Source organism: Xyrauchen texanus, chromosome 28 (assembly GCF_025860055.1).
Source record: "Xyrauchen texanus isolate HMW12.3.18 chromosome 28, RBS_HiC_50CHRs, whole genome shotgun sequence".
Classification (NCBI taxonomy): Eukaryota; Metazoa; Chordata; class Actinopteri; order Cypriniformes; family Catostomidae; genus Xyrauchen; species Xyrauchen texanus.
Window position 1 is genome coordinate 11,708,475 of NC_068303.1, and position 22,882 is coordinate 11,731,356.

At 36.3% G+C, this 22,882-nt stretch overlaps 1 protein-coding gene across 1 annotated transcript; it reads right to left on the reverse strand.

Annotated features, from left to right (window-relative positions):
- Positions 1-3,597: 3,597 nt before the first annotated feature.
- Positions 3,598-21,816, reverse strand: LOC127622377 (opsin-5-like). The gene is made up of 7 exons (XM_052096466.1): positions 21,705-21,816; positions 14,757-14,911; positions 11,143-11,262; positions 5,638-5,808; positions 5,181-5,515; positions 4,448-4,692; positions 3,598-4,087 (listed from the first exon to the last, which is right to left on the reverse strand). The coding sequence occupies exons 2-7, from the start codon at positions 14,887-14,889 to the stop codon at positions 4,057-4,059; spliced, it is 1,035 nt and encodes a 344-aa protein (XP_051952426.1). The 5' UTR covers positions 14,890-14,911; positions 21,705-21,816; the 3' UTR covers positions 3,598-4,056.
- Between the last annotated feature and the right edge of the window lie 1,066 nt (positions 21,817-22,882).

Sequence of the window (22,882 nt, forward strand, 5' to 3'; positions counted from 1 at the left end):
ATTGTCATCGTAGGTGCATGTACACTGTGAGAGACATAATCTATAAAAAAAAATCCAGAAATCACAATATATGATTTTTTTAACTATTTATTTGTATGATACAGCTGCAAATAAATATTTGAACACCTGTCTATCAGCTAGAATTCTGACCCTCAAAGACCTGTTAGTCTGCCTTTAAAATGTCCACCTCCACTCCATTTATTATCCTAAATTAGATGCACCTGTTTAAGGTCGTTAGCTGCATAAAGACACCTGTCCACCCCATACAATCAGTAAGAATCCAACTACTAACATGGCCAAGACCAAAGAGCTGTTCAAAGACACTAGAGACAAAATTGTACACCTCCACAAGGCTGGAAAGTGCTACGGGGAAATTGCCAAGCAGCTTGGTGAAAAAAGGTCCACTGTTGGAGCAATCATTAGAAAATGGAAGAAGCTAAACATGACTGTCAATCTCCCTCGGACTGGGGCTCCATGCAAGATCCCACCTTGTGGGATCTCAATGATCCTAAGAAAGGTGAGAAATCAGCCCAGAACTACACGGGAGGAGCTGGTCAATGACCTGAAAAGAGCTGGGACCACCGTTTCCAAGGTTACTGTTGGTAATACACTAAGACGTCATGCTTTGAAATCATGCATGGCACGGAAGGTTCCCCTGCTTAAACCAGCACATGTCAAGGCCCGTCTTAAGTTTGCCAATGACCATTTGGATGGTCCAGAGGAGTCATGAGAGAAAGTCATGTGGTCAGATGAGACCAAAATAGAACTTTTTGGTCATAATTCCACTAACCGTGTTTGGAGGAAGAAGAATGATGAGTACCATCCCAAGAACACCATCCCTACTGTGAAGCATGGGGGTGGTAGCATCATGCTTTGGGGGTGTTTTTCTGCACATGGGACAGGGCGACTGCACTGTATTAAGGAGAGGATGACCGGGGCCATGTATTGCGAGATTTTGGGGAACAACCTCCTTCCCTCAGTTAGAGCATTGAAGATGGGTCGAGGCTGGGTCTTCCAACATGACAATGACCCGAAGCACACAGCCAGGATAACCAAGGAGTGGCTCTGTAAGCAGCATATCAAGGTTCTGGCGTGGCCTAGCCAGTCTCCAGACCTAAACCCAATAGAGAATCTTTGGAGGGAGCTCAAACTCTGTGTTTCTCAGCGACAGCCCAGAAACCTTACTGATCTAGAGAAGATCTGTGTTGAGGAGTGGGCCAAAATCCCTCCTGCAGTGTGAGCAAACCTGGTGAAAAACTACAGGAAACGTTTGACCTCTGTAATTGCAAACAAAGGCTACTGTACCAAATATTAACATTGATTTTCTCAGGTGTTCAAATACTTATTTGCAGCTGTATCATACAAATAAATAGTTAAAAAATCATACATTGTGATTTCTGGATTTTTTTTTTTTAGATTATGTCTCTCACAGTGGACATGCACCTACGATGACAATTTCAGACCCCTCTGTGATTTCTAAGTGGGAGAACTTGCAAAATAGCAGGGTGTTCAAATACTTATTTTCCTCACTGTATGTTCAATATAATCCCAGAGAAGTTAGTCCTTCAGTTATTTCAAAATAAATGGTCATTCTAGGCATCTGTCTCACTTTAAATTAAGAACTAATTGGACCTTCGAATAGAACTTGTAATGAGAAATACTTATCTGTACCAACTTTACAAATTTTGCTTTAACCTTTTAAAGTACAGGGACTGCCTTCTTTTATGGGGATAGGTAACATGCAAAAGGCTATTATATATGAAACAAAAGGTTTAAAAATAATATGATTTGTTTAAGTTTTTTAAATGTTTTAAAAAGTGCTAAATATTTTAAATGCTGCATTAAACATAAAAAATAAAAATCACAAAACCACAGACTCTTTGGGAGACATTTAAATATAACATTTCTATAATATAAAGCTACCATGCTCTGTCTGTGTTATACTATATTCAATATAAAGTCTTAATCAGTGCAGCAGTGTCTATACAATTAGATTGGGGGGGCAGCAAGGTTACCACTTAAGTTACCACTTATAGTTGAAGTCAGAATTTTACTTAGGTTTAAGTCATTAAAACAAGTTTTAACCACTCCACAGATTAAATGAGCAAACTATAGTCTTGGCAAGTTGTTTAGGATATCTACTTTGTGCATGACACGAGTAATTTTTCCAACAAGTGTTTACTGACAGATTGTTTCACTTTTAATTGACTATATCACAATTCCAGTGTGTCAGAAGTTTACATACACTAAGTTAACTGTGCCTTTAAGCAGCTTGGAAATTTAAGTCAAGCCTTTAGACAATTAGCTTCTGATAGGGTGGGTACTGAATTGAAAGTGTACATGTGGATGTATTTTAATGCCTACCTTCAAACTCAGTGCCTCTTTGCTTGACATCATCGGAAAATCTAAAGAAATCAGCCACGACCTCCACAAGTCTGGTTCAGCCTTGGGAGCAATTTCGAAATGCCTGAAGGTACCAGGTATATCTGTACAAACAATGGTATGCAAGTATAAACACCATGGTACCATGCAGCCATCATACCGCTCAGGAAGAAGATGCATTCGGTCTCTTAAAGATGAACGTAATTTGGTGCGAAAAGTGCAAATGAATCCCAGAACAACACAAAAGGACCTTGTGGAGTTTCTGGAGGAAACAAGTAGACAAGTATGTATATCCAAAGTAAAACATAACCTGAAAGGCTGCTCAGCAAGGAAGAAGTCACTGCTACAAAATTGCCATAAAAAGCCAGACTACAGTTTGCAAGTGCACATGGGGACAAAGATCTTACTTTTTTGAGAAATGTCCTCTGGACTAATTAATAAAAAATTGAACTGCTAGGCCATAATGACCATCATAATGTTTGGAGGAAAAAGGGTGAGGCTTGCAAGCCGAAGAACACCATCCCAACTGTGAAGCTTGGGGGTTGCAGAATCATGTTGTGGGGTTCTTTGCTGCATGATGGACTGGTGCACTTCACAAAATAGATGGCATCATGAGGAAGCAAAATTAAGTGGATATACTGAAGGAACATCTCAAGACATCAGCCAGGAAGTTAAAGCTCTGTCACAAATGGGTCTTCCAAATAGACAATGACCCCAAGCATACCTTTCAATCTGATAGAAAATGTGTGGGCAGAACTAAAAAAGCAAGTGTGAGCAAGGAGGACTACAAACTTGACTCATTTACACCAGTTCTGTCTGGAGGAATGGGACAAAATTCCAGCAACTTATTGTAAGCTTGTGGAAGGCTACTCAAAATGTTTGACTGAAGTTAAACAGGCAATGCTAACAAAGTGTATGTAAACTTCTGACCCACTGGGAATGTGATGAAAGAAATAATAGCTGAAATAAATAATTCTCTCTACTATTATTGGCATTTCAAAATCTTAAAATAAAGTAGTGATTCTAACTGACCCAAGACAGGGAATGTTTTTTACCATTGAATGTCAGGAGTTTAAATGTATTTAGCTGTATGAAAACTTCTGACTTCAACTGTATGTTGTTTTTATCTAACCATTATTTAATTATTGTTTATATATATATATATATATATATATATATATATATATATAAACATGATATCATTGTATGCAACCAGTTTCATTAATGTTCACTCAGTGTCCAAAACCTAAATGAGAAACAATATACCTGACACAGAATAGTATTTGTTAAAATGTGACATCACATTAGCTATCAAACGCTGTTGTACTGTGCATATACATAGTGCTTTAGGGACAATTCAGATGTGCATGTTTTGGGTCTGTAGGTATGTCACAGGTACAGCAATATAAAAAAAAACATTAACATAAAAAATATAAAAATACATATCATCTTTACCACTTAATTCTTCTATACACAAACTGGTGAAATTAAAAGATGTTTTCAAAACGTTTGTGATGTGGACAGTAGTACAATACACCAGCAAAGTTCGGCAAGGGTGAATTGTTTATGTCTAAATTGCACAATAATTAGGAAAGTGCCCAGTGTTCAGTTACATGTCCATTGTGTGTTCTTGCCATTTGTTCATATCTCAATTTGAACTTCATTGGCTGGTCTCTATTTCAGGGAGGCAGAGATGGAGAAGAACCTGGGAAAATAAGACAGCTGAAATCAATAGGCTTCAGTCAATAAACTGTTGTTTGTTATGCTCAGCCTAATGAAGTCATGCTTGGTTTTATGTACCAATAAACATTTAAAAAACAAAGACGTAGTGTAAACTACCTTTGATGCAAGATTCTAATAAATATATAAATGCAGACAGCTTACCATTCCATATATTATAACTATTTCATAAGGACAGACATTGTGAAAGTGGCATTTGATGAGCTTGATCCATAATAATATTATGATATGAGGAACTTAATGACCATAGATAAACAAACATAAGGAGGTTTGATTTAAAGCTAGTTTATCCCTATTCCAGTTTAATTTAAAGAGGTACACCTACCGTGATGTTTTGTAATGTTTCCTTTTAATCCAAGCTTGAAAGCAGAAAGAGTTTGCACAGTTCGTCTTGCAATCAATTACTTGATATATGATTGGATTGTACATGGCAGAGGACTTGGCCAGCAAAGTCGGTACAACAGAGACTGGAATAGGCACTGAATCAGGCTCCCCAAAAGCAGACACCACCGAGACCACAGCATAAGGGATCCAAGCTATTAAAAACCCTGCACAGATCAACATCGCCACCTGGAGGACGCAAGCACAACAGCATAAAACATTACATGGCATCTCCACATAATACGGGTTTCAAAAATATGAATAAATGGCTCTCATGAACATTGTTCGAATTATACAATGACTCTCAGAAGGGCAACTGTTTCAGAGAAATTTCAGTATTATTTCATGTTGCAATCTTTTTTTGGCACCCCAAGCACAGTCAAACATCAACTTTTGTGTCAAAGACTAATTCTAATTCTGTCACTCATCTTTTTCCCATACAATAGATGACTGAGGCTGTCAGTCCCTAACATTAAAATTAACATCTCCCTTTGTGTTCCACTATAGAAAGAAAGACATAAGAGATTGGAAAAACATGCAAGAGTAAATGATGACAAAATGTTCACTTAACGGTGAACTATCCTTTTAATTAGTTTGCCCCAAATCCCACATTGTAATTCAGACCATGGTCATGAATAAAAATGACAAGAAATGACTGAATATTTTAACAGGCCAACCTTAGTCAACTTCATCTCTAGGTTGTGGCTGTTCTTATTCCATGTGTCGAAATGAGAGACTTCTTTGGCTGAGGACTTCACCTTAAAGATAATCATGACATAGGAGAAGACAATAACACCGGTGGGGAGGACAAGGCAGAAGAAGAGGATGGACATAACAAAGCTCTGGCCAGCCACTGAGGCCTGGGCCAGCCACCAGTCCAGTGTGCAGGAGGTGCCAAACGGCTCAGGTGCGTAGCTGCCCCAGCCCACCAGTGGCATAGTGGCCCAGAAAGCAGCATAGAACCAAATGAAAACCACACAGAGAAGAGCATGGTGCCGTTTGAACCATGTACCTAATGGGAGAGTAACTTCATGTTAGTCAAGCTAGATAGATACAAGTGGGTCACACATGCAAAATCCTATTTAAACCTGGAAATAATCATATATGGATGGATGTATCGACAGGATCTCTTACCATATCTTAAGTGACAGATTTTCAAGTAGCGGTCTAAGCTAACGATTGTCATAGTAATGAGACTGCCACATCCAAAGAAAAAGCCGGCCCAGCCATAGAACCAGCAACCCTCCCAGCCAAAGAGCCAGCGATGGGCAAAACAAGACACCACAAAGAATGGCTTTCCAGTAACTGACAACACAAACAAAACAGGAAGAAATTCATGTCACAAAAGCCAAATATCCCACTGCAAATAACACTGCCAGAATTACTACACATTGCAAAACCAATAGAAATGATGAACAAAAAAATTGTTGAAGTGTGCTCTCAGAGGATAATTCATATATATATGAATTAGTGCTGTGCTGTATTATATACAGCACTATGGCCTTAAATAAACTATGCATATTAAAAAGAACAGAGTCAGCAAACTGAAAGATTTTTTGGAGATTAATGAGAGACTGGCAGCTATTTGCATATGAGAGAGCGCAGCAGTGCAGTATTTTTGCATGCTTTATGAGATGATGAATATATTAACTATTGTGTTCCTGTGCAAAGCTTTTAATTAAAGGGTGGTGATTATGCCACTCAAAGGGCTTGTAAGTAAAAGTAACTTTAAACCAGTTCTCAATTCTCAAATTGTTTTGTCTTATTATGTAAAAACAAAGAAAACGTCTGTGTGCAGTAATGCACTTACATTGGAAGTCTTTTGGGAAATTTTACCAGAGAGCTTAAGAAAGGTCATTTCTATGTTGAAATACACCAATGAGCAAAAACATTATGACCACCTGTCTAATATGCAGTTGGTCTTCCGCCTACCTCCAAAACAGCGCTGACCCACTGAGGCATGGACTCTACAAGACCCATGAAGGTGTTCTTTGGTATCCTACAGCAGGAGATCCTTCAACTCCTGCAAGTTGCAAGGTGGAGCTGCCATGGTTCAGACTTGTTGGTCCAGCATATCCCACAGATGCTCAATCAGATTGAGATCCAAGGAATTTGGAGGCCAGGGCAACACCTTGAACTCTTCATCATGTTCTTCAAATCATTCCTGAACAATGTGTGCAGTGTGGCAGGGAACATTATCCTGCTGAAAGTGGACACTACCATCAGGGAATACCATTGCCATGAAGGGGTGTACCTGGTCTGCAACGATGTTTAGGTAGGTGGCACATGTCAAATTGACGTCCACATGAATGGCCGGACCAGCAGAACATTGCCCAGGTCATCACACTCCCTCCACCTGCTTGTCATCTTCCCAAAGTGCATCCTCGTGCCATCACTTCCCAAGGTAAATGTGCACAAGTACAAGGCCGTCCATGTGATGTAATAGAAAACATGACTCATCAGATCAGGCGACCTTCTTGCAATGCTCCAAGGTCTATTTCCGACGCTCACGTGCTCAATGTAGGCACTTTCGACGCTGGGCAGGGGACATCATGGGCACTCCGACTGGTCTGCAGCTTTGCAGCCCCATACGCAGCAGGGTGCAAGGCACTGTGTGTTATGACACAATCCTCCCGTAACCATCATTAACATTTTCTGTGACTTGTGACCGACCTTCTGTCGGTTCGGATCAGACAGGATAGCCTTCATTGCCCTCGCGCATCGATGAGTCTTGGGTGCCCAACACCCTCTCACCAGTTTGTGGTTTGTCCCTCCTCCGACTACTGTTGGTAGGTACTCACCACTGCTGACCCCTGGAGCACCCCACAATCCTTGTCATTTCAGAGATTCTCTGACCCAGTCATCTAGCCATAACAATTTGGCCCTTGTCAAAGTCGCTCAGATCTTTACTCCTGCCCATTTCTACAGCATTCAACACGCTGACTACGAGAACTGATTGTGTACTTACCATCTAATCTATACAGACCATGAAATGTGGCCTTGTTAGGAGATGATTAACATTATTTGCTTCACCTGTGAGTGATCATAATATTTTGGCTCATCAATGTAAGCGTGTAAGTCTAAGCCATTCGTAGATTAATTCCCCTGAAAAGTGTAACATTTTGGTGCTATCTATTTTTGTGTTAAAAAGTTGTATTTAACCCAGAATATTCCTTTAATAATCAGTATAATTGTCACACACAAAAGTAGCATATCCTATTTAGATCTATTCCCAGCAATACATCCAACAAAGTAACATGGACCATGCATCATCCCTCAAGAAGTGTTACAGTTCTGTCCAACTCCTGTCACAGTAGTGTGACATCATTATTGGAGATTCCCATGAAACCTCTAAACGCCTACTGTACATGTGAACTATATATCTGTTTCATAGAAAACTGCATGGGAAGGGTTGCCAGAGGTAAAAAGAATACACTAATCCCAAATCTGCACAAATGTGACGCACTAAATCAGTATGCCATGTACTCTCAGGAAACTCTCATGACTCTTAGGAAACAAAAGCTGCATTATTCTGGAATATTGTGATGTCAGGCAGCTAATTATAAAGGCCATCTTTATTCTAACTAAAACAAAACTTAATTCATACCCAAATTGCTATTGGTATTAATGCTGAAGTTTGACAGGCTGACTGACAAGGGCAGTTCTCAGGCATTTAAAATGATAAAATCATATCTGATATAGCTTCCCCATTAGTTGTGATCTTCGTGTTATGTCAAGTCCTCAAAACCTTGCTTAAAGGTGAATTGTGTGTTAAAATAAAATGTGTGTTAATAATAATATTTTTTCCCTGGATTAACATGCAAAAACTGCTATAAGTAAGCCACTCATAAATTGATTTTATCCCCAAAATGTTTAAACACTGTGGCTCTAGAACTATCAAAACATTTCTCTGTTTGTTTGAGAAATGCAACCAGCCCAACAAAGGAACAGTGGCTCAACCAATGACGTGAGATTGGGGGGTGGGACTATCTTTTTGTCCAACCATTGAAGATTGAGGGAGTGTTTGGTAAACCTGATTGAAAACAGTCATTATTTTAGCAATTTCACTTGTTGATGTATGTTGTGCAGAAATTACTTTAAGTGTGTAACTATTTCAGTGTTTCAGTTTCAGTCATCCTATCCCAGGACAACTAAAATAAAATTGTAGGTACATTTGTTTTTTGTTTTTTTACAAAGAGTAATAAATGTGTCTCTGTGGTGCTGAAAAATTCCTCTGTTTGTTTTATGCAGTTTCGTTAGGTGGTGTGGAAATTACACACTTAAAATTTGTTATTAAAATAAACTTCATGAGGAAAAGACGAGGTCTTTTTTTTATGTAATATTAGTGCAAAAACGTATGCTCTCTGTCCATTTTTCACAAGGACAAATGGTTCCACTATCCATCTGTAATGAGCCACATGGCAGTAACATTTCTTTCACTACACCCCAGCAAAGGAGGTCATTTGTTCTGTAAATCTTAGAAAGCAAGTTCTTACAGATTATTAAACAAACCATAAAAAGTTCCAATTAAAATTGAAGTCTGTAAGCAGCAGGTAATAAGGAATGCTGATTTTATTACCACACACAGAGTCCTCAGCAAACTATCACTGCTCCTCTGAGGCTGTGAAAAAATACAGATGTCCACTAGATGGGACTAGAGTACAAGTATGAATGAAAAACTAGTGGATAGCAAGTATATTTTTGTTATGCAGCTACTCTCCACTATTTGGACACACCCACTTGGTCTTTATTATTAGTTATCATTTGTAAATGTATCTATATGTGTGTGTGTGTGTGTGTGTGTGTGTGTGTGTGTGTGTGTGTGTGTGTATGTGTGAGCGTGTATTTATCGCTTTGTGGGGACCAAATGTCCCCATAAGGATAGTAAAACCCGAAATTTTTGACCTTGTGGGGACATTTTGTCGGTCCCCATGAGGAAAACAGCTTATAAATCATACTAAATTATGTTTTTTGAAAATGTAAAAATGCAGAAAGTTTTCTGTGAGGGTTAGGTTTAGGGGTAGGGTTAGGTTTAGGGGATAGAATATAAAGTTTGTACAGTATAAAAACCATTATGTCTATGGAAAGTCCCCATAAAACATGGAAACACAACATGTGTGTGTGTGTGTGTGTGTGTGTGTGTGTGTGTGTGTGTGTGTGTGTGAGTGTGAGCTTGTATTTATCACTTTGTGGGGACCAAATGTCCCCATAAGGATAGTAAAACCCGAAATTTTTGACCTTGTGGGGACATTTTGTCGGTCCCCATGAGGAAAACAGCTTATAAATCATACTAAATTATGTTTTTTGAAAATGTAAAAATGCAGAAAGTTTTCTGTGAGGGTTAGGTTTAGGGGTAGGGTTAGGTTTAGGGGATAGAATATAAAGTTTGTACAGTATAAAAACCATTATGTCTATGGAAAGTCCCCATAAAACATGGAAACACAACATGTGTGTGTGTGTGTGTGTGTGTGTGTGTGTGTGTGTATGAATGATATAACACTTTTTCAAGTTTGTCAATTATGTAGTGAACAAAAAATGTAAAACGAATCAAAACAATCCAATATTTGAGCTTTTTCAACATAACCAAAATTTGTCTAGATAACAGCTCTGTAATCTTGTAGGATACTTGTTGGACAAAACTCATTAATTTAACAAATTCTAAAACTAATTTCAAGCATTTAAGCATAAGCCTTTTGATCACAAAATTTGTTTAAGATCATGAGAAACAAATTAATTCAAGTGTGTTTACATAAACTACATAAATCCTTTATTCTTCCCTCTCCTCAAGAGCACTTATTTCAATAATTCGATACAATAACATGTACAGTACACAGGAGACTGCATTCATAATGGAGTACAATAGTGACTGAACAGTTTTCTGGTGAACAAAAGGAGGAACAGAGAAAAGATGGTGTGTCATGAGTGATTAAATGCACATAGTCAATCATGAAAGGAATTTGATATTTAATCCATCTTTGAAACCTTTTGGTTATTCTGAAATCAAGTAGTATATAAAACAGATCAGCCAGAGGGATGAAATGACCAGAGTCATAAAAGAGGCCAGGCTGAATAACCTTGGCTGATTTACAGCCACACTGTCTGTTCAAAACATAATGCCCAAGGCTCAGGGGGCCAATATAGTGCAGAGTGAAAGCTGTATGTCTTCAATGAAAACCCAAAGGAGCTTTTAATGAAATCCTACAGACATTGGATGAGTCCTGGAAAAAGGATAGATGGAAAAGTATGACAAAACTTTATATTTACCTGGATTTCAGGTTTTTGAGTGTTTTATAAGGCAGAGCGGCTTGACCAACACCTCCAATCTCATCTGATTGACTGGATTCAAGGTTACTGACTGCTGTATCCAGTTAGCTTTTTAACCTGAATTGTTTGTGCATTATAAGCTGTTCGTCCTCCTTAGTTGAAGAACAGATAAAATTGAATGACCAATTTCTACAGAAATCCAGGTATATCAAAGGGTTCACATACTTTTCCCTGTCACTGTACCTAATCTCACTTGTATTCTGGTTATTACATTTTACAAATATGAATTAATTTTAATAGAACTTGAATGAGCACAACTGACAGATGCTTTAATGGCATGCTTATTTCATGAGGACATTAAACTCACGAGCTCACCTGATATGCCAAAGTCGAATATAGCTAGATTCAGTGTCATAAATTCTGCCGGCTTTAACTTGCTCTTCCGTTTGGCTGTCATGTATATGACATAGCCATTTCCAGTGGTTGACAAGATGCCTGTTAAAAGAGAGCAAAAAGATGAGACAAACTGTAATATTGCACATGTATTACATAATTGTATATTGTATGTGGACGTCATGTGGACGTCAATTGTATATATATATATATATAGTAGTCTATAAATTTTTTTTTTACATTGTATTTTACAAAAAAAAAATGTGCCTTTAGAAAAGACATTCATTATCAGTGTTGGGTAGATTACTTCTGAAATGTAAACTAAAATTGTAATCAGTAACATAATTAGATTACAATTATTAGGTGATCTAATCTTTGATTATTTTTGGATTATTTCAGGATGACTTATTGCATGTATTGATGATAATTTAATTATATTCATTAAGTACCAATTTACACTTATTAAATCAAACAACAAATAAAATGTCATTACAAGTACTTTATTTTGTAATCTGATTATGTAATTCAGAACACATGTAGTCCATAACAACCCAGCACTGTCTGTTTATAAAATGTCTGAAGAAGGTATTCACGCTATTAAAGGGATAACTGACACAAAAATTACAATTCTGTCATCATTTACCCATATATTGTTTCGAACCTGAATTACTTTCTTTTTTCCATGAAACACAAAAGATGTTTGAAAGAATGTTACGTTTTAGTGACCATTCACTTTCATTGTATGGAAAAAAAATGCAATGAAAGTGAATGGTGACTGAGGCTAACATTTTCAAATGTTCTGCCTCCTAACATCTTTTGTGATCCATGGACTCAAGTAAGTTTGGAACATCATGAGGATGAGTAAATTATTACAGAATTTCATTTGTGGGTGAACTATCCCTTTAAGACACCATTGTAATTTATGAGAAAGGGTCCTCATATGACAGAACAGTTTGATAATTTGCCTTTTCTGATTACATTATCTATACTAACCAAACACAGTCAAACAAAACATTGTTTCCGTTGATGTTATACCTTTTTCCTCTCCATGTGGCCTAGATTATACACTGCAAGTATGTGGCAGGAATATTTATTAAAGCTGGAAAGGGCTTTGAAAGTGTCATCAAAGAGCTTCACAGGGACCTCAAACCTCTACTCAGAAAACACTTGTGTCCAATCCATAATCTCCAAGGACACATCTTCTGATTTTGGGAGACATAACTTTAGATATTCAAGGTAGAATTTATAGTGCTCTCTATAATTCCACATCTTTTCATATCTCGGTCTGATGCATACATAGCATCAGTAATAGATCAATTCAATGAACTCTTCCACTGTAGTCTACTGTGCTCATATGATCATAACCCAATGTGCATGGATCATACACAACAAATTTACTAACTGATACATTGAGCCTGTTTCCATGCACACCAATACGCTGAGAACTCCTAATAATCAGCTTAATTAAAGAAAATCATACAAAGTAAAAAACTAGTGTTTACATGAGATTTCAAATAATCTAGTTATTCTCTGCTTTTGATTTCAAACGTTGAAGAACGCCGGTAAAAGTGTTCACATGCAATGCAAATTGAGGTCATGTAGATCGCTTTATTCTCACACCGTTTATGACCAAACACTGATAAAGGAAAGCTGTTTCATGTGTTTACATTACCACACACGTTGTCATCTTATTAAAGGAATAGTTCATCCACTATAAATCTCCATTTTCACTTTCACATCTGAAAGTCACATGTGGTGCCTGTTTAGTTTCCCTTTCACATCTGAATGTGAAAGTGGAGATTTTTTTGTAAAAAAGTACTTAAATATTGATCTGTTTCTCACCCACACCTATCATATCAAAGATGTGAGTCATATGGATTACTTTAATGCTGCTTTTAAGTGCTTTGTGGACGATCAGATTTCTGGCTTTCATTCACTTGCACTGAAAGGACCTACAGAGCCGAGATATTCTTCTAAAAATCATTGTTTGTGTTCTACAGAAGAAAGAAAGTCATACACATCTGGGATCGCATGAGGTTGAGTAAATGATGAGAGAATTTTCCTTTTTGGGTGAACTATTCCTTAAAGCAAATTCAAAGTAAGAATGTGCATATAAGTGCACTCATTGTTTCTACAGTTTGTGTTCTGAAAAGGGATAGTTCACCCAAAAATGAACATTCTGACAAAATTTACTCACCCTCATGTTGTTTTCATATAACATTCTTCAAACATCCTTCATGCAATTAATTAACTTTAACTGGATAATTTTTTTTTCCATAGTGACAAAAAGAAAAGTGGAAAAGAAAGTCATCGGGTTTGGAACAACAAAACAGTAAATTATGACAGAATTTCAATTTTGGGGTTAACTAAACCTTTAATGTTTTTAGCATATATGAAGCATAGAAAACTGTAGTTTACCAATATTTTGAGCATTTTAAGCACTAATAAGTTACTGGCCATCTGTTCCCATAGACTTTATCAAAGAAGGCAGAGCAGTTATTTAGATTAGATTGTGCGAAATAAAATGTTTGTTATATGTGGAAATGAGAGAGTAGGCAAAAAAGAGAATTACATTAAACCTTGGCAACATGCAAGAAAACAGCTTAAGCGGCAGATAGGTGGTGAAGGATTTTAGTGAGAGGATGGACAGGCACGTTTCTCTCATGAAAGAGTGGTAGAAAATCCTTCTGAGCATCTTCTTGACACCATGGTTTCATATGGATGACTGCAGCTTAAATAATGTAGTTTAGAACAGCCAAGGATTAGGGAATTGTATTTTTTCAAAAGCGTATCACAAGAGAGACATACGTGCATTGGCAAAACATATAAATTCTTTATACCTTTGTAACACTGTGCAAAGAGTGGGCATAGCAATCATTCTTTTGGCAAGAGGAGTGATTGCTTCTTTAGTCAGGTTGTGTTATAGCCAATTAAAAACTGGCAAACATTTTTTAAATAAAAATGTTTATCCATAAAAGAAGAAAGAGACTGCATAATTTATTTTCAATTCAAATGGGATCATCAACAAAAATGCATTAGAGTATGTTGTGTGTTTGTTCTAAAATGCACTGGATGAAACATTTCAGAAATGTTTTGATTTATTCACTTGATTCATTCTGGCTGTGAGTGTATATTGTCCACAACATACTTGTTCACAGTTTATTCTTTGCCTGTTATATCATGTTATATTTTGTTATATACAGTATCATTGAAATAGAGCCTATCATGTTACAACAAGTTTCACTGTCATACTACTGTATCTTGTTATACATTTATCACAACACTTCCTGTAACTCTTTGTTTGTCATGGCTTATTGTCATGCCATTTATGACAAATTCATCCTTTGTGAATGGATTCTAGGGAAAAACTTTTATAGATGTCTAAACCTTGTGATGTATTGGCTAGTCAAGGTCTGGGCAGTCTGATGGTATTTTACATGCACATGTCAACTGGTAGATATTTTGAAATCTAATTTTTAATACATTTAAGGAATTTTCTGCAATTAACTAATTAACATTTAAATTCAAAGGCATCACTGATCTTAGAACAGTTTACATCGTACTTGCAAAGAAGTTCCACATGAACTTTCACTTACCGATGATGAGGATGTAGAACGCAGCCACTATGTCTGCCTCCTTGGACAGCTTAGAGGCAAAGGGATCCCCTCGGAGACGGTAGTGCGGCATGTAGCCAGGGGGGATTGAGGTCTCGTTCTCCAATTGGGCCATGCTGAGGAGTGTGCTTAATTTCCTGAAGAATTAAAAAAAGATCAATTATAAAATGGAGAAAGCATTTGCACTCAGTTTGGTGGGAAACCACCAGCTTTATTATCCAAAACCCTCCTGCCAACATTCTGCCGCTCAAGATAAATGTTTTCAAACCCTGTCATCTTTTATCGGCTAACTAAAGAGATGCTCCCTTCACAGCCGTAATTGATATATTGAATCTTTGTGAATTCTCAAACAAAATAAAAGGATCTGCTAAGTTTTCTTGTGAAAGGAAAATAATGTAAAAACAGAGCATGAAGGTACAGCATAGAATTCTAAGCGATTAGCTTTGAAACGGTTGCATTTTCAAGAAGGTGTTGAAGAATGGGACAAAGACATGCGTCAAACCTTTTAGCTATGTAATTTCATGGCATTGCAATTAAACACAGGTTATTCTAGAGTGCACTTTCCAGAGGTTGTGGCAGGTCCTTTGATGATGTGCAATTTCAGACAGTATTTTACTACCATAAATGATTATTACACACTTCTACTGTGTTATTACTGGGCAATATTGTGATTGATGCTTTTCTAAATTAATACAATTTACGACCCTGCAAAAGCATCTCTTTCTATTCAGTCAGTGCTTTCAAGAGGTTTAGCTGGTCAAAGTTAAAGAATTAATTACAAATTTGGAACTGTGTTGGGTTGCCACTTGATGTCCAATGTAAGAACTGGGCCCTGAAGCTAAACAAACTGAGAACCACAGTTTTAAATGATGGTGGTTGATCATAAAAATAATATTTTGAGGTTTGAAGGAATCTTGCCAACCATTTGTCTGCAGTTAACCCTTAAATGTGTACCTCAGTTCTTTAGTGACATTGGACCTCATTCCACCCCCTTTAACTAAACAATTTTTTGGAGTTATGCCCCACCTCTTTGTATGTATGTATATACAGAGTTGAAGTCAGAAGTTTACATACTAATGTATGTAAGGCTGAAGAAAATATTTTAACCATTCCGCAGATTTAACATGGTAAGTCGTTCAGAACATCTTTGTGCATGACACAAGTAATTTTTCCAATTGTTTACAGACAGATTGTTTCACTTTTAATTGACTATATCATAATTCCAGTTGGTCAGAAGTTTACATACATTAAGTTAACTGTGCCTTTAAGCAGCTTTGATAACTCCAGAAAAGGATATCAAGCCTTTAGACAATCAGCCTTTAGGCAGTTTCACACGACACTGGACCAGACAACTGGTAAAATTGCGTGTGCCGTTTGTACAGCCAAGATGGTTAACTTAAAAAACTTAAAATCAAGAACTTCACTGAGTCTAGTCAACCACATCATGTCTCTCACAGTACACTAAAAAGAGCATATCGAAATAAAAATACATAAAAATAGTATTAATATTGGATATTAAGGCTTTTTAGATGTAATGTATCTACACATGTAAGCTTCAGTAGTCTCATTCTGTAGTTTCATGTATCAGCTTGAACTGGTCCATAATAGCTTCATGAATTAACTGTGTAACTTTTTACGTATTCGGTGGAAAAAGTGTAATTGCTACAGTAGACAGCAACTCTAAACAGCTCCTATTTATTATTAAATAACTATTTTCAAAGCATTGACGAGATGTTTAAAATACATTCTTTTACAGCATTTGCCTACCGTTCACAACATTCAACCATGCACAATAAAATATTATAATACTTTGGACATTGAAATGTTTTATTTATTTACTTTTGTTTGTAATTTAATTATAGACTATAAAAAATGTATTCATCTGGGTATGAAGCTAAACTTCATGTTAAGGGATTAATTTTTTATTTAGTTTTCATTGTAAACCACCGAGTAACTTATGCACGTCTTTGATTAGCCTATATCTCTGACACTTTTGAAGGACAATTTGGTTAATTTATTACTCAAAATATTCTCCATGTTTTTGCGGTTAACGAAGAGCTCAATTAACTTTTCTTAGGTTGGTATTTAAAGACTTCAGACTGATTGCAGACCAACGTGGCTACCGTTCAAGCAAATATAAATATATATTTTTTTTTAATCTTCCACGGCAGATGCAGCGAGACGCACAAGGACGCATCAGGGATTTAGGTACACGAGCAGCACGCAGAACTGCCCTGCATTGTGCAGTTTCCTGCAAATTAACTAGAAAATCATGTCCGTGACGACATGGCCCAAATATTTCAGTGGGCTTTTCCAGTGTTTTTGGATTTGCAGTCAAATCTTGAGATGGAACTTCTCAGCGAGTGCTAATTCCTACTGTGTTGACTTATTTGTATGAACTGTATTTTCCTAAATCAGTCGGAAGATATAGAAAAATGATTCAGACAAAAATCTCAGTATTGACTATGGGATAATTTTAAATAAAACTAAATTAAATTGAATTGACAAATTGAAAATGAAGTAGAAATAAAAACTATATTAAAATTCGAAACATAATAACCTAGTCTATGTTTGAGTGGAGGGGAAAATAATTGAAATTGAAATGTCAACAGAACGCAATAAGAATTGTGTTGAAGGATAGTTTTGTCTTCATACACCTAAAGCATGTGCTTTCATTCTGAAACCACTTTGAAGTCTGTTCAGCAGGATACATTTCATAAAATGTATATATGAATTGCAACCGAGGTGTTTTTGTTACATCTATATTGACAAACTGTTTTTCTTTGTTGTGAAGTTTAAAATAGGCGTAAAATATTCATGTTGAGTTTACGGTTACAATTTTTATTCAGACTCATGAACAGATTCATTCGGATTGGACTCGGCCTGTTATGGACAAAGTCTTGAGTCTGACTCGGCCCCTTTTGGATTCGGACTGAACTCGGAATCGAATGTTTAAAGACTCGGCCTTGACTCAGACACGACTAAGGTTGACTCTAACCCAACACTAGTGCAAATCAAGAAAAATCAAAACAACAGCAAAGGACCTAGTGAAGATGCTGGAGGAAACAGGTAGACAAGTATCTATATCCACAGTAAAACGAGTCCTATATCGACATAACCTGAAAGGCTGCTTAGCAAAAAAGAAGAAACTACTCAAAAACCATGATAAAAAAGCCAGACTACAGTTTGCAGGTGCACTTGGGAACAAAGATCTATATACAGTATATATATATAATTTAATTGTAAGTTTATATAATAAGTTTATTATCACAGGAGATCTATTTTTTTGTTTGTTTATTACATGACAAATGAGTAATTTATTCATAAAAATGACTTTCATATGTCGATTTTCTGCACTACGATATTGAATTATCAGTATCCTATATGCAAGACCACATCAAAATTATACATGCTATTTGTCACTCAAGACAGCATGATTATAAGTGAGAAGGAACGGAAATTTTGGCTAGCTGCCATGACTGCTGCTAAGAAGCTTCTTGTTCAATGTTGGAAACCTCCTCACGACCTATTTACAAAGCATTGGCTCTATTAGTTATTGGAGATACTATATCTGGAGCTGTCATCTGCACGGTCTAATCACGTTAAACCTGTGACATTGTCTATGAGGAAGAATTTGATCTATAGTCAAGGACATTTTGAAAAGTCAATTTGCAGCTACTACTTTGGCTGTTAACTAATATTACTAATTATTGTTTTTCTATGTATTTATTTTACTTTATCCCATTGTATTTACATATCTGTCGAAGTCCTGTAGTGTAATGGGTTGGGTGAGGGAAGGGGGGAGATTAAGGGGGTGATAGTGTTCAAATAATTTTCTTTCATTTTTTTGCTAATTGTTTGTATATATATAAAAAAAAACACTAAATACATTTTTTTTAAAAGACAGCGTGATTAATTTTTTCTACATTTGACATTGCTATTTGCCAATTAAGCATCGACGTAAACTAGCAAGTACAGCACATAGATAGTATGATATGCTATGGCCATTCAGGTGCACTACTACAATTACGTAGTGTCTATTTAGACTCTACATAATTGCCTGCAATAATGTTTCTGTGTAGTGTGTAGCTCAATATATGACATCACATAAATGTGTAGCGTGAAAAGCATCAAATAGAATATATTCTATTATTTTCTAATTGTATTAAAAATGCTTTGACACTTTACTCTATATGGGCTTGCAGATAAAGACCAGAGGTATAAAAAAAACAGTCAGCAGCCATATTATCCTGTAGCTCAAGACTGGTTGCCCACTAAAGCTAAACAGGGTTGAGCCTGGTCAACACTTGGATGGGAGACGTCCTGGGGAAACTAAGGATTCTGCTGGAAGAGAAAATAGGGAGGCCAGCAGGCAATGCTCACCCTGCAGTCGTTGTGGGTCCTAATACCCCAGTATAGTGATGGGGACCCTATACTGTAAATAAAAGGGCACTGTTATTTTTATGAGACATTAAACTGAGGTACTGACTCTCTATGTTCATTCAAAATCTCAGGACACCTCTTGAAAATAGTGGGGGTATAACACTGGTGTCCTGGCCAAATTCCTAATAATCCCCCCTATCATGAATTAGCTCTATGACTCTACTCTTTCCTCTCAACCAATAGCTGATGTGTGGTAAGTGTACTGGTGCACTATGGCTGCTGTCTTAACATCCAGGTGGATGCTGCACACTGATGGTGGTTGAGGAGAGTCCCCTGTTCACTGCATAATGCGCTTTGGGTGTAGAGTCAGAAAAGTGACTCTACACCCAATTCATTCATAATAATGTTTAGCAAAACCCCATTTAAGGGTTAAAGGTATATATTCAATTATGGGTAAACCAATTTTTTAAATGCCTATAGATTTCTTAAGGGCAGTCCTTTACATCTGCATATTCAAATGTAAATTTAGTTACAGTAATAAGCAAAAAAAAAATAAAAAAATTGTGATTCTAAACTAAAAGAGATGAGACTTTTCTCAGTGTGGAAGAGTACATCTGACAATCAACCAGTTGAAAAACTGCAATGTGGCATGGTTTTTCATATTTGAGTTGTTTGCAGTGTGTCATGTCTTTCCCAACAGGCATTTTAAGACAAGAGCTAAATTGACTACATGTAAATTGTCTCCTTACATATACATACGACAATAATTCCTTCCCATGTCACATTTCAATGTTATGGGTTTATTTATATTGCTTTTTAAAAAGGCTGAAGTCACCTTAAAATAATGCTTTTACTAAGCCCTAAAAACAAACGTTTTTAAATTTGAAACAACCATTCGTCTTAGACATTGAAGAACAAGCTCAAAATGACATTGACAAGTATTAAGCCTTCTATGCACTGATGGACACTTTATGGCTTCTGGTGGATTTATGGAGAACAGTATTATTAGCTTAATGAGCATTCACTACACTCTTTGGTGACATGCAGCTTTTGAAATCCTCGCCCGGAAGATCAGAGGTGATGCTGCATCATAAATCCTTTGTTTAGTTAACAATGCCCATGCAACTCCAAACATGTGATATTAAGTGTGAAGATACTAAACCATGACCTATGTGACCCATGTTATATGTTGACAGCTCATGGCAGGGTATGAAACACATTTTAATATAATACTATTTTACGTCTTTATAGAGTGTACAGACACTTTAGTGTGTGTGGAGATACCTCTGGTTTCAACAGTAGTTACAAAACCAAAGCTGTCATCTAATCTGTTTTCTGGAAGGTTTGTACTACCCAATTTTTCTTTAATACAAATGTTTAGTACACGGTTTGCCAATTTAACTGAAAATACAACAAAGTCACCTTGCCATTATATTATATAAAGCATGGTATTGAAGAGAAGGCTACACTGTAAAAAAAATAAAAAATTGAATAATAATAATAATAATTATCATATAAAAGCTCTTTCTACCTGATCAAACTGGTGTAAATTAATGTATTTACGAAGATTCAGTGATTTTAAAAAATATTTATGTAATACACCAGTTCATATGGATGTGACCATATGAAGCACATTTCAAGGTTAAAAAATTTTTTCAGTGTATTTAATTAATCTAATACACTAACAAAGTCAGAGAGTTCAATAGAAGGATGCTATATCCATTACTTCTAATACAACAACAAAGAGGCATTTTACATCATTAGACTTCACTTAAGTTTAATGAAACGTGTTTTGGCTAATTCTTTTTATACTCTATCAAGACTTCATTTATTGCAACATTTTACCATTCAGCATTTATCATATTTTAGTTTAATTATTCAATCACCACACAATGAAAAAAAATAAATAAAGAATAGGAGCTATAACAAATACGCAACATTAACATGCGCGCGCAACACAAAAACTACTTCATAGAAAGCTCTCATGACATGAAGATGATGCATGTAGTTGGCAGCGTTGTCGACTGGCAATAAATATTGCCATATTTTGTATATGATCCGATACAGTAGTGAAATACATGAATATTTGCATATGATTTAACAGTTTATTGTCATACATATCAAAAATGTAAAAGGTGTGCATCATACCTGAGACCTGGGTGAACAATGTACAGTAGGATTTATGACTGTAAGTCATTGTCTTCAAACGCTATTGAGCTTTAAATATTGCCATATTTTGTATATGATTCCATATAGTAGTGAAATACATATGAATATTTGCATATGATTTAACAGTTTATTGTCATACATATCAAAAATGTAAAAGGTGTGCATCATACCTGAGACCTGGGTGAACAATGTACAGTAGGTTTTATGACTGTAGGTCATTGTCTTCAAACGCTATTGAAGTTACAAAACGTTTATACCAGTGTCGCATGTAACTTTAGAGACGGTCCCTAAATACGCGAATATCGAACGTCCAACGTCAAACCAACTTCATGCCAGTGCAGTACGTTAATTTATGCTATGTTTATTGTTTATGCTTACCTTGCGGAGATTCGTCAACCATACCGATGGATCCGAGCAGCACTTTTCTCCCTGTCTTGAAATGATCCTAGGATTGAGCCGTTAACTTCTCCATAGTCCACGTTTGTTAATGACACACACTGTTAATGACACACACGCGCTGGTGATGTTTTCCTCTGGCTTTCTATTTAAACCGACGCTTGAGTTTATTATAAAAATCACTCAACCCATCTGGTAGTCCTGGTGGATAGTGATTGGTCAACTCAGGGACCTGCATGCTATACTTTTACGGAGTCTGAATTAGTCAATATATGATACACTCAAAAGTGTATACAGTAAGATCCGCCCCCTTTTTATGACAGATGTGTAATTTATGTGGTGACAACATAAATAAACCACAAATAAACCATAACAACTATGGAAAATTCCTCTTGTTTGTGGCAAAGTTGGGGGCGCCACTCAGCAGCAATATAATGTTACACTTTGCCCATATTATTGAAACATACCGTGAATATAATTTATATAATTAATTATAAATTATAATTAATTATAATTAATATAAAAACAGTCCTTCTATTGTTATCTTCCTCATTGCAGATTGAATTGTCACTAAATTAAAGACTGAGCAACATATTTCATCACCTGTAAGCGAAGCTATTTTAAATTGTATTTTATAATGACAACTATGAGTTAAAATGTTTTTAAGTTTTAAAGTTTTAAATGACCTCACACATGACACTTTAAAAGGTCCCCTGCAGCATTTCAGATGTCCTGATGATGATTCTCTTGAAATTTGCAAGTGTTTCGAGGTGTGAAAAAAGGCCATTTTAGAATTGATGGCTATGAAAACAAAAACGGGTGTATAATTGAGTCCAAATCGACACAGATCTTGATGAATCCTGAAAAATAAGTGAGAGATAGAATTTGAAATAGAGAACCAGAGAAAGTATTAAAGGTTAAGAGGAAAACATTTCATTTGAGGTGGCGTTGGACTAAAATACACATGAGAGTAAAAAGGCTACATTTTCTTTAATAATTTCAACCTTTTATTGTTACTATACAAACTTGAATCCTCCACAAAATCTTATTTCATGTCTTTAAGCAGTGAGAATTTTGGGGACTTTAATGGTCAGAAGGTTAACGGTTTTAAGAGAACCAAAAGGTTTAAAGAGCTTATTCCTTTTTTCTCTGGCTTTGCC

Bases quoted from the DNA above. Each gene is read 5' to 3' on its own strand.
- LOC127622377 (XM_052096466.1), bottom strand. From the start codon at position 14,889: ATGGCCCAATTGGAGAACGAGACCTCAATCCCCCCTGGCTACATGCCG. The intron at 5,809-11,142 runs GTGAGCTCGTGA...TTGTGTTGTCAG, and splicing joins ATTCGACTTTGGCATATCAG to TTACTGGAAAGCCATTCTTT. The intron at 4,088-4,447 runs GTAGGTGTACCT...TTATTTTCCCAG, and splicing joins AAACATTACAAAACATCACG to GTTCTTCTCCATCTCTGCCT.